Genomic DNA, 11,935 nt, shown 5'->3' with positions numbered 1-11,935 from the left:
GTCTTTAGTCACCTGTATTTTGAACAACAGAAAGTGTAGTTTTACAGTATTTTATTTATTTATTTATTTTTTTGGACTTCCAATGTTCCATGGCCTCCTTTCCAAAGGGTAACTGGTTAAAACAAAATAAAAGAACTGTTATTAATGTTTTTGTTTGTATTTTAAATGAGTGCACTGTGCTAATAAGCTTTTATATGAAATAATTACATCAGATCAATCATTGCTAAATTTTTCATGCTATTAAGCCTTCTTGAATTCAGCTACAGCATTAGACTCACAAAAAGTATTGTAACAAAAAAATGTTTATTATTGACTAGCATTTTAAAATGTAAAAACTTAAAGTTTTCACTTTGGAACAGGTAAAAGGGGTTTTAATCCCGTTTTTCATCATGTTCTTCAAAATAAAATGTGTTTGTTTTCAAATAAAAATAAATAAAATTAAAAAAACAAAAAACAGTGTTTTTCAAGCTTTTTAATTTTCCTTCTTGTTTGTTCAAACAAAATCATATCAGACAGTTTTTTATTTTATTTTTTACAAACCTCAAGAGTATTTCTGAGTGACTTGGGATGAAAGGGATGTGAAAGCTCTGTCAGATGTGATCCAGAAAACATGTAACTTAACCGTATATAAATCAGACCTATGTGTTTTGGAATGCAGCGTGGTAATTCAAGCTCTAACAGACTTCCTCTTGGTCCAACATGATGTCCAGAGCCAGGGTATTTCTGCTTCCACTGTCTGCCAAATCACGGTCATCTCAATATAGCTACAACATATCCTCGTGAGGTAAAAGGTTAGGGACTTCCCTCCAATAACAAACCACATGCTTCCAGCTTTACAACATAACTGTTCTACCCCACTGTCTTTTCAAGAAATTAGGTGAAAGGTATGAAACCACACATGCAAAAACTTGCAGGTTCATTGAAACATCTAACTTACCTTGATAATTCCTTACAGGCTAAATCTCCCTGGTGCCTTTTGAGAAGTGTTTACAGTTTAACCCTTATATGCATACCTCGGAAAAAGTATAGGGTCATTGTATGTAAGAGTGTTGTTTTTGTATTTTTTTGCTGCACTTCCATAAATTATATTTTGATTATTTAATATCTATATGTTACTATCACAGGATATCTATTTCTTTGTTTATTAAAAGAGAAATACTGTAAGTGCTATATTCATGCAAATAAATACATCACATTGATTTTATGTGAAACAATGAACTATTAGCAGTGGTGAATCATCAGTACCCCATATGCGTGTGCACATACATATTATACATGCACTTTTCAGTGATTGACTTGATTTACATTTCACATTGTTATTTGATGAAGAAACAACATGAAAGTAAACTATAGCAAATACAACACATGAACAATATGATATGACTATTGGCATGTGGGTGGACCACTAAAATTATGTAAGTTGTGCATCTATTAAGACTCATTGAGTGCCTAAGAAAATACATATGTGTAACTTATGTGTAGCTTATGTTGTGTAGCTCAATATGTGTTTGACAGCCAGTTGCATCTCATGAAATTTCAGCGTGAAAGTAATGAATCCTGTTCTAGATTTGTTGCATCTCTTTGATTTGTGAAAAATAAAACAGCAAAATATATTTTATTCTATTTTTTCTAATTGTCTTAATATTTTGAAAATGTTACACTATCTGGGCATTTTGTAGATCCATTTGTGATATTTAAGATATAAGTGCCAGGTCTCTAAAGACCTGAGTATGTAAGAGTGTTTGGGAAATCACATCACATCACATGCATTTAAGAGTTATATCAAATGATGACACATCCCGTTGATGTTCAACAGACATGTGTTGGAGTCTATATAAAATACACCGATCAGCCACAACATTAAAACTACCTGCATAATATTGTGTAGGTCCCCCTCGTGCCGCCAAACAGTGCCAATCTGCATCTCAGAATAGCATTCTGAAATGCTATTCTTCTCACCACAATTGTAAAGAGTGGTTATCTGATTTACAGTAGACTTTGTCAGTTCGAACCAGTCTGGCCATTCTCTGTTGACCGGTCTCATCAAGGCATTTCTGTCCACAGAACTGCCACTCACTGGATGTTTTTTTGTTTTTGGCAACAGACAATGGCCAGACTGTTTCAAACTGGCAAAGTCTACAGTAACTCAGATAACTGCTCTACAATTGTGGTGAGAGGAATAGCATCTCAGAATGCTAAAATTGTGGGTCGGCATATTTTGGTGGCACGAGGGGGACCTACACAATATTAGGCAGGTGGTTTTAACATTGTGGCTAATCGGTGTATATTGTTGGTTTGGTTTTTTCCCCGTATAAAACACCTCAGTGTCAACACGAAGATGAAATGAGTGCATAATGGTCGTCTTTTTTTTTTTTTACTCACCTGTCTTTAAAACCAAGCCATGCAGAATGAATATGCCTACCACAGAATATTTAAACAGCTGTGGATTTTTACCTCAATTCTTGTTCAAATGCTCCCAAAAAGCATATATATATATATATATATATATATAGGGAATTTGTCAGTGAAGACAAAAATACTGCAGACAACTCACATTTTAGTCAAATCCTTTAGTGTTTTTAATGTATAGAGACAAGTTATTCATGTTTTCTGAAATATGACTGGAATTGCAATAATAAAAATTGCTCTTTGAACACCAAGAAACAGAGCCATATCTGTATAAACTATGCATGTTGGTCCCTGAAAGAATACCAAAATATACAAACCAGTGAATAAAATTCTCAAATTGACAACAAAAAGCCTTAAAATGCATGTATACAGTGAGTTTATAAAAATCTTAAAACAACAGGTCAATACACAAGAATGTCTGTAGTTATAAAGGCCAAGTAGTAATCTTAGGTGCAACTTCAGTCTCTATGAAACTAGATTTCTGCCAGATACCAGATTCTGGCATCATTGGACCCACTGAATCAATTCTAAATAAACAGGAAAACACCAGTAGAGAGAAAGCTAAGAAATATGGGACAAACTGGCCCAATGTGCATTTCTAAGGACAACCCACAAATAGGTGAGCAATTCATCTAGTTACATCCCTTGTTTTAGACAGACCAGTGAACAAGGTGGCAGTAAAATAATTCAGTACTCAAAGTAAATGACACTTCTGTCACTTCGCAGAGCAAAGGGAGTAGAAATATGATTGGTTTGGTCCAATTATTCACTTGTATTCCACAGGCTCTTCACCCTTTTCATTGAGCAGACATGTGCGTATAAGAGCTTCGGTAACTGCGTATGGATCACAGTTGGCTGAAGGACGGCGGTCTTCAAAGTAGCCCTTCATTTCCTGGCCCACAGAACGTGGGATTCGAATGCTAGCACCACGGTTTGCCACTCCAGCAGAGAACTCATTGATGTTGGAGGTCTCGTGATGACCAGTCAAGCGTCTGGCATTGTCCAGCCCTCCTTTAGGATCATAGGCATGGATATGGTACTGGTGTCTCCTGGACAGCCTATCAATTGCCTCCTCAATGCGTCTAACATGAAAGTGTGTTTGATTAGTTAACAGAAGTCTTTTGATGAAGTCAGCTCTATTTTAAAAATGCTCCAGTTTCTTATAAATACTTACTTCAAACCACCTTCCTCACGCATCTCCTTGGTGCTGAAGTTGGTGTGGCAGCCAGCTCCATTCCAGTTGCCTGGGATGGGCTTAGGGTCAAAAGAAGCCACAACACCGAAGTCTTCACAAACCCTGTGCAAGAGGAAACGGGAAATCCACAAGTGGTCTCCCATCTCAATGCCCTCACAAGGGCCAACTTGGAATTCCCACTGAATATCAACAAGACAGTAATATTAGCAACTAATTTCCAAAAATATCCAACATCTAATCATTACGGTCTATTGTCCCAATAGGAAAACTTTACCTGTGCAGGCATGACTTCAGCATTGGTACCGCAGATTTTTACTCCAGCATACAGACAGGCTCTGTAATGGGCCTCAACAACATCACGTCCATAGGCCTTATCAGCTCCCACACCACAGTAGTATGGACCTAATCAAACAAAGCTAATTAACATCCTGGAACCGGCAAGGGTTTTCAAAGCAATTTAAATGTCTTTAAGCCAACATACAGTACATTACGCGTACCTTGAGGACCAGGGAAACCATTGGAGGGCCAACCAAATGGATGACCATCTGTGCCGAGAATTGTGTACTCCTGCTCCATTCCAAACCAAGGATGCTGGTTTTGCACCATGTCCATGACCTTTTTACATGTCCTACGTAGATTGGTTTCTGAAGGAGAAATACAACTAACATTAATAAGTAAAAAACAAGCTGATTTTGTTTTGATATGACAATTCAGAGTTTCTGCATGTTTTATGAAGCTAAATTTTAGACTACCTTTTTAGGACCAACTAAAGAAAATTTAAGTAAAAGTTCAAGGGAACACAATGTCATTGCATCGTTCTCACTCATTTACTGTACACAGCAGTAACATTTCAAAGTTTAAAAATGCAACTTAACACCTCCATTACTTTTTAAATCATTTTACAAAAAGTAACATGGCTTGAATACCTCTGCCCCTAATCACCAGAATGTGGAAATAACTTTTACCTTCTGATCGGACCAATTGTACCAGCTATATTCCTCTATGACAATTCTGTTTCATTTGAAGCGTTTAAACAGCACCCAAATATATACCTCAAAGCTATGGAATAAAATATAAGTGATCAATAAAAACATGTAAAAGCAATATTTTATTCAAATACATTTTGGTCATTAAATCTAGAATCTCAACAAAAAGTGTGTGTGTGTGTGTGTGTGTGAGATATATATATATATTTTAATAATATATATACACAGATTATTTTCATTTGTTAAAAGAACCTCCCTATGATTCTGCAATCTAAATCCTTTGTCCTAGATTAGCCAATAATAAATGAATTTACAGAAATGTACAAACTGTGCCACTCAGTTGACATGATTCACGAACGGCAAAGAGACATGCCAAGGTTAGAGTCAGCACATAAGTGCGGGTTAACTTTTGAACAATAGGTGGCACTGTGTCCAAGCTGCTCCGGTACATTCAGGACATATCAATGATGTATACCATATTTCTTATAAATTTGACAATGCATCCAAAAGATATTTAACTTTTTGATAAACATCTACAGTACTGTGCAAAAGTTTTAAGCACTTGTGAAAAATGTTGCATAGTGAGGATGTCTTCAAAAATAATTACATAAATAGTTTTCATTTATCACTTAATGTCAAAGTCCAGTAAACATAATACAATCTAAATCAATATTTGGTGTGACCACCTTTGCCTTAAACACCAATTCACCTAGGTACACCTGGACACAGTTTTTCTTGGTTGTTGGCAGATAGGATGTTCCAAGCTTCTTGGAGAATTCGCCACAGTTCTTCTATCTATTTAGGCTGTCTCAATTGCTTCTGTCTCTTTATGTAATCTCCGACTGACACAATGTTCAGTGGGGGGATTTGTGGGGGCCATTACAATTCTTGCAGAGCGCCCTGTTCTTCTATTCTAATCTTTTCTATTTGCAAAAGTAATGTTTGGGAGTCTAACATTTATATTTCCTATGGACACACTAAAGCTGAAGATATAAATAACCAACTTAAGACAAATGCTTTTGTGAAACATCTTATGTGCCTAAGACTTTTGCACAGTACTGTATATGCCGGAGATGCAGTATGGCTGACGTGGGAAACATTATATATGGCTGATATGAGTATCATTGAAATCCTCAAGAAACCATATACCATCATGATTTTAGGACATACCAGTTCAACATTTAATTTCTTGACCCATAGGTGGCACTGTCACCAAACTTTGCATGTACCCTCAGATCATGGTACTTATGAAGCATACAAAAGTTTCATTTTACTAAAAAATAAAAACACACAGATATAGCCTCACTTCCGGTTTTTCGTCGACCTTGTTAAATGGGTATTATCGTAACTTCAAACAAAATCAAAATTCTCTATTATTCATTCTGTGAGGATCAATCTGGAGATATTTTGAGCCATTGTCTAGGCAAATTAGGCAAAGTTTGAAGGAATAGTAGCAAATAAATGATAAACGTCATAATCCAAGATGGCGGCCACTGTAATGGACAGAGCTTTTATTTATGCGCTCCATTTGTATCATCTTGAGGTGTGCAAAGAATTTTGTTTCTAGGACAAATGTTTTAAAAGATACATGCAAAAGAAGTTAATTTTTGAACTGGTGGTGGAGCTAGTGTCCTAAAGACCCTAAATTTGGTATGGGGGCTATTCGTGCCCAGTAATTACTCTTCACTTTAAAACGACTTTAAAAGCAACGAGAAACCAATTGCTCATGCAACATTTAATACCATGTCCTTGTGAATTTAAGAATTCTTGCTCTGATTTAAGACCTTTTAAAGGCCTTAATTTGCAAAAGGGCAATTTAAGACTTTTAAAGGCTTTTTTCAGACCTGCAGAAACCCTGCAATTGTACTGAAAGTACTTGTGACAGATACTCACCCGCAGGTTTGTGGTTGTATTTGAGAACGTCGCACAAGACCAGTTTGTTGGGGTCCTTCCTGAAGGGGTCTCTGAACATGGCTTGAGGGATCAGGTACATGTCACTGTTGGATCCCTCAGACTGATATGTGCTAGAGCCATCAAAGTTCCACTCAGGGAGTTCTAAAGAGAAACAGCAGAACAATTACAAATGCTTATGTAGCACCGAGCGGACAGAGCTAAAGACCTCTCAGGTAAAAGCAGAGGTGGTGGTGTAAGTTTTATGATCAACAAATCCTGGTGTGATCAGAGGAACGTACAGTCTATCAAGTCTTTCTGCTCTCCTGATCTGGAATTTCTCATGCTTCTGTGTCGACCATTCTGGCTACCGAGGGAATTCACAGCGGTCATTATCACAGCTGTGTACATCCTGCCACAAGCCGACATAGACCGGGCACTCAAGGAACTGTATGGGATTATAAGCAAGCAGGAAACCGCGCACCCTGAGGCCGCATTCATTGTGACCAGGGACTTTAACAATGCCAATCTCAAATCAAATCGCACCAAAAATACCACCAATACATCAGTTCTAACACACGAGGGGACTGGGTTTTGGACCATTGCTACTTTCCCTTCCGGGATGGCTACAAATCCCTCCCCCGACCACCATTTGGTCCGATTTGCCACTCTTCCATTCTGCTTTTGCCTGCTTACTGGCAGAAACTGAAACAGGAAGCACCGACCCTCAGAATGATCCAGTGCTGGTCGGACCAATCAGACTCTATGCTACAAGACCGTTTTGATCACGCGGACTGGGAGATGCTCCGGTCCCCTCTGATGATGACATCGAGGTTCACACTGATAGCGTAACGCGTTTCATCAGAAAGTGCGTAGAGGATGTTGTTCCGTCCAAAACAACACGGATCTACCCAATCCAGAAACCTTGGATTAATAGCGATGTTCACGCAGCACTTAATGCATGGACCTCCGCTTTTAATTCTGGGAATGCGGAGGAGCATAAACAAGCCAGTTATCCCCTCTGAAAAACTATCAGAGCAGCAAAACGCCAGTACAGGAAAAAGACTGAAGGACAGTTTAACACCACCAACTCTAAAAGCATGTGGCAGGGAATCGATATCATCACAGACTTTAAAGGGAAATAAAAACGCCGCCGTGTACACCGCTGCCTCTCTCCCGGATGAGCTAAATACTTTATGCACAGTTCAAGGGAACACCGCCCTCACAGAGAGAGCTCTCGCGGCCGAAGCTACAGAGGTTAGTTCACTCTCCGTCTCTGTAGCAGATGTATCCCCATCCTTCCGACGGGTGAATATCCGTAAAGCCGTGGGTCCAGATGGCATTCCGGGCCACGTCAGAGCGTGTGCGAACCAACTGGCTGGTGTTTTTAAGGACATTTTCAACCTTTTCCTCTCCTTGTCTGTAGTCCCCATATGATTTAAAACGTCCACCACTGTGCCTGTACCAAAGCAATCCAAAATCACTTAAATGACTGCCATCTTGTTGCTCTGAAAGCAAATGCTTTGAGAGACTAATCAGAGATTACACCTGCTCTGTGCTGCCTCCATCACTGGACACATTGCAGTTTGCTTACCGCAACAACCGTTCCACTGATGATGCCATTGCATCTACAATACACACTGCTCTCTCCCACCTGGAAAAAAGAACACTTATGTGAGAATTCTGTTTGTAGACTACAGCTCAGCATTCAACACCATAGTGCCCTCCAAGCTTGATGAGAAACTCCGGGCTCTGTGCTTAAACAGCTCACTGTGCAGCTGGATCCTGGACTTCCTGTCAAGCAGACGCCAGGTGGTTAGAATGGGCAGTAACATCTCATCACTGACCCTCAACACTGGAGTCCCACAGGGCTGTGTTCTCAGCCCACTCCTGTACACACATGACTGTGTGGCAACACACAGCTCCAATGCCATCATTAAGTTTGCGGATGATACGACGGTGGTAGGTCTGATCACTGACAATGATGAAACGGCCTACAGAGAGGAGGTGCACACTCCGACACACTGGTGTCAGGAGCACAACCTCTCCCTCAACGTCAGTAAGACAAAAGGAGCTTGTGGTGGACTTCAAGAGAAGAGAAAGAGAACACAGCCCCATCACCATCAATGGAGCACCAGTGGAGAGAGTCAGCAGCTTCAAGTTCCTGGATGTCCACATCACTGAGGAACTCACATGGTCTATCCACATCGAGGCCGTTGTGAAGGCTCATCAGCGCCTCTTCTTCCGGAGACGGCTGAGGAAGTTTGGAATGAACCGCCACATCCTCACACGGTTCTACACCAGCACTGTAGAGAGCATCCTGACTGGCTGCATCTCCGCCTGGTACGGCAATAGCACCGCCCACAACTGCAAAGCCCTGCAAAGGGTTGTGCGAACTGCCAGACACATCATTGGAGGCGAGCTTCCTTCCCTCCAGGACATATATACCAGGCGGTGTGTGAAAAAAAAAGCTCGGAGGATCATCAGAGACTCCAGCCACGGGCTGCTCTCACAACCACCTGCCTGATGGTAGCGTCGCAGCATCAGGACCCGCACCAGCAGACTTCATGACAGCTTCTTCCCCCAAGCAATCAGAATTTTGAACTCTTGATCTCTCACAATCAATATACATCAGCACTGCACTTTTTTTTAATCTTATTATCTCACACTGGACTGTCATAAATTATATTCTCTCTTAACAACACACTGGCAACTGACTATCAACCGACAGCCTGAATGTCAATACAGTACAATACAACCTACTGTACATTTTATATATACTATATATACTATTTTTTTATTGTATAATGTGTATTCTATATTGTGTGTATTGTATAATGTACATTGTATTATTATTTGTATATTGTGTTGTGTAATTTTGTGTATATACACTATTGCACTTGTGTATATGGTTGTGTGACAATAAAAGTGATTTTATTTGTATTAACAGAAGAATAAAAGTATTCTTATAAAATAATAATCTTCACATTTTTTCCTTTAAACCCTCCAGAAAATTTGACCCATTTATTTCCGTTGTAAGTGCCTCACTGGAACCTATATTCTTGCTTTTTTCTTCAAAGAAAATGAGGGACGAGTCAGATTTCTTTTTTTTCTTTTTTTCTTTTTTTTCATAAATGATGTCAATTGAGCTTTACTTATAATGAACCCAGAATATTATTTTAATAACACTAATCGTGGCTTGGTTAACAACTTTGTCAAATAATAAAAATCCCGTGTACACAGTTCCTACCTTCAATGGTCTTGGGTTCTGAGTCTAGAGTCCTAGTCTTGCACCGCAATCCCTCTCCGGTTCCATCAATCCAGATGTACATGGCCTGAACCGTGTTTCCCTGAGGGAGCGCCATGTACTGCTGTTTCACAGCTTTGCTCAGCTTGGAACTGGATGAAGTGGCCATGTTTGGGCTATATCCAACCTGAGGTAAAGCACTTTTACTTAAACACATGGTTCATATTCTTTAAATAAATGCATCATATAGAAACAGAACTTCTATCACATCTAGAATCTGTCCCCAAAACCAAAGCGTACACATCTCACTCAAGCGGATTTCACAGGGAACCCCTATTGTAAGAAACAACGTGGCCGGAGAAGAGATGATCAGGTCATTACGCAATAGACCAGAGACAATGAAGCACCGAGAGCAAGCTGTTCACTCTTAATCTTAATATGTTGAATAAGGACTCTTGTATTCACGGTCGTGAATTTGATCAAATTAATGCCATCACTACTACGGATTACTTATAGGTTATATTATATATATATATTTAAAAAGGCATCAATGCTAGAAAGTAAACAAAAAAGCAGTTTAAATACTTCGATCGATACTGATGCAACAGACTGCTTACCAAAAAAAAAAAAAAAGTTCCTGGTGACACATTTAGTCAAACCGCAGTGTTGATAAATCAACCCTTCCGATTAAGACAATCATATAAACAGCGACTAAGCAATAATAAAAAAGCTGGTATATGATCATGTAATATTTTTGTCAAAGCATACAGATACATACCTATCAACGAGTATGAATAATCACTATATGAGTGCCTGTATCTCCAGGTTGTTTTAGATGATAACCCTGCGTGTTCCTCTCTCATTCTTCTACCGCTTTAAACCGCAACTGTTTCCTTGGGCGAGTATTTATAGTCGGGCTCAGAACTCTCTGCTGCTGATTGGATGGAGATAAACGTGATTCGCGTGTAGTAATGTGTAAGCAGTGTTTCATTGGATGCCTCCAAAAAAATGGACGTTTCTTTCCAAACGTGTTCCTGAGTTAGTGATGGGCCATACCACTTATTTTCTTTTCCATCCGATACCAATAATTTCAAGTCCAATATCGTCGATACCGATACTTCTATTAAATTGATTTGTGTGTGTGTGTGTGTGTGTGATTTCTTGGGGTAAATGGGTAATATAATATATAATATAATATATTTTTTGTCATAATTCAAGTCATTATTATTATTATTATTATTATTATTATTTTACATTTGTGAGCCTCAACAGGAAATTATTAGACTTCTATTTTGTTTACCCTTGCAAAAATTTACCATCTACACCTCTACAATGCACTGATCCCTCTTGTCTGCACGAGCCTTGTGACGGCGCAAGCGCTTGTCTGCTTGTGTCTTTCAGCATGTATGTTAAGATGAGCGGTAAAGTATGTTAGAATCTATATTTTTGTGTGAGGATCGACATCAATATCGGAAGTATCGATACTTAAGGATCGATCCGCCCATCCCTAGAGCGAGTCTTCTTTTGTCTGACAAAGGCCATCTCTGGATGAAACTTCACCTTCTCTTTTAATATTTAGATGAGCGTACACTTCCGTCTAATCATCGAGGAAATGCTGTTTTACAACATACTGCCTGTGAAACCACAGTCGATTTAAAAAAAAAAAAAAAAAAAAAAACTAAAGCATTGCCCCATCACGCCTCTTAGCGGTGTTATGGAAAACACCACGTAATCTACAACACTTCTACAGCAGGAAAATTAAATCTAAACTAAATATAATATAATATAATAAACCGAGGCTGTCTGTGGAGAATTATAGGAACATATATAAAACGGGAAGCTGGCTGGTTTCACATTATATTGTAGACCCCAAAAGAAGAGTGGCTTACTTATCTATCTCAGCCAGTTTGATGAGTCAGATGGGGTTCAATATTACTGCTCCTCTGATGGTGTAACCCCAAAAGCCATAACTGTGTGTTGCACCAAGATTAACCCAATTAGACTTCAGATTTGAGACCAAAAATCAGGCAAGCCCTTCAATTGGTCCATTGAATAATAGAGGTATTGTAGGCTACACCTTATCAATCAATGTTGTAGCTATTTAATAATTAATAAAGCTAATTAATAAACTTTTAATTTTCATATACAGTGCCTCTACAAATATTTAAACACTTTTTCATGGCACTTGTATGAATTTAATTGTATAGA

The 11,935-nt window shown here is 38.8% G+C and overlaps 1 protein-coding gene across 1 annotated transcript; it reads right to left on the bottom strand.

Moving 5' to 3' along the window:
* Positions 1 to 2,555: 2,555 nt before the first annotated feature.
* On the bottom strand, positions 2,556 to 10,663 carry LOC127448712 (glutamine synthetase-like). The gene is made up of 7 exons (XM_051711459.1): positions 10,506 to 10,663; positions 9,731 to 9,914; positions 6,484 to 6,645; positions 4,102 to 4,248; positions 3,879 to 4,006; positions 3,584 to 3,783; positions 2,556 to 3,491 (listed from the first exon to the last, which is right to left on the bottom strand). The coding sequence occupies exons 2-7, from the start codon at positions 9,894 to 9,896 to the stop codon at positions 3,176 to 3,178; spliced, it is 1,119 nt and encodes a 372-aa protein (XP_051567419.1). The 5' UTR covers positions 9,897 to 9,914; positions 10,506 to 10,663; the 3' UTR covers positions 2,556 to 3,175.
* Between the last annotated feature and the right edge of the window lie 1,272 nt (positions 10,664 to 11,935).

Source organism: Myxocyprinus asiaticus, chromosome 12 (genome assembly GCF_019703515.2).
Source record: "Myxocyprinus asiaticus isolate MX2 ecotype Aquarium Trade chromosome 12, UBuf_Myxa_2, whole genome shotgun sequence".
Taxonomy (NCBI): Eukaryota; Metazoa; Chordata; class Actinopteri; order Cypriniformes; family Catostomidae; genus Myxocyprinus; species Myxocyprinus asiaticus.
Note: the sequence above shows the minus strand (reverse complement) of the source record. Positions and strands in the feature narration are given on the sequence as shown.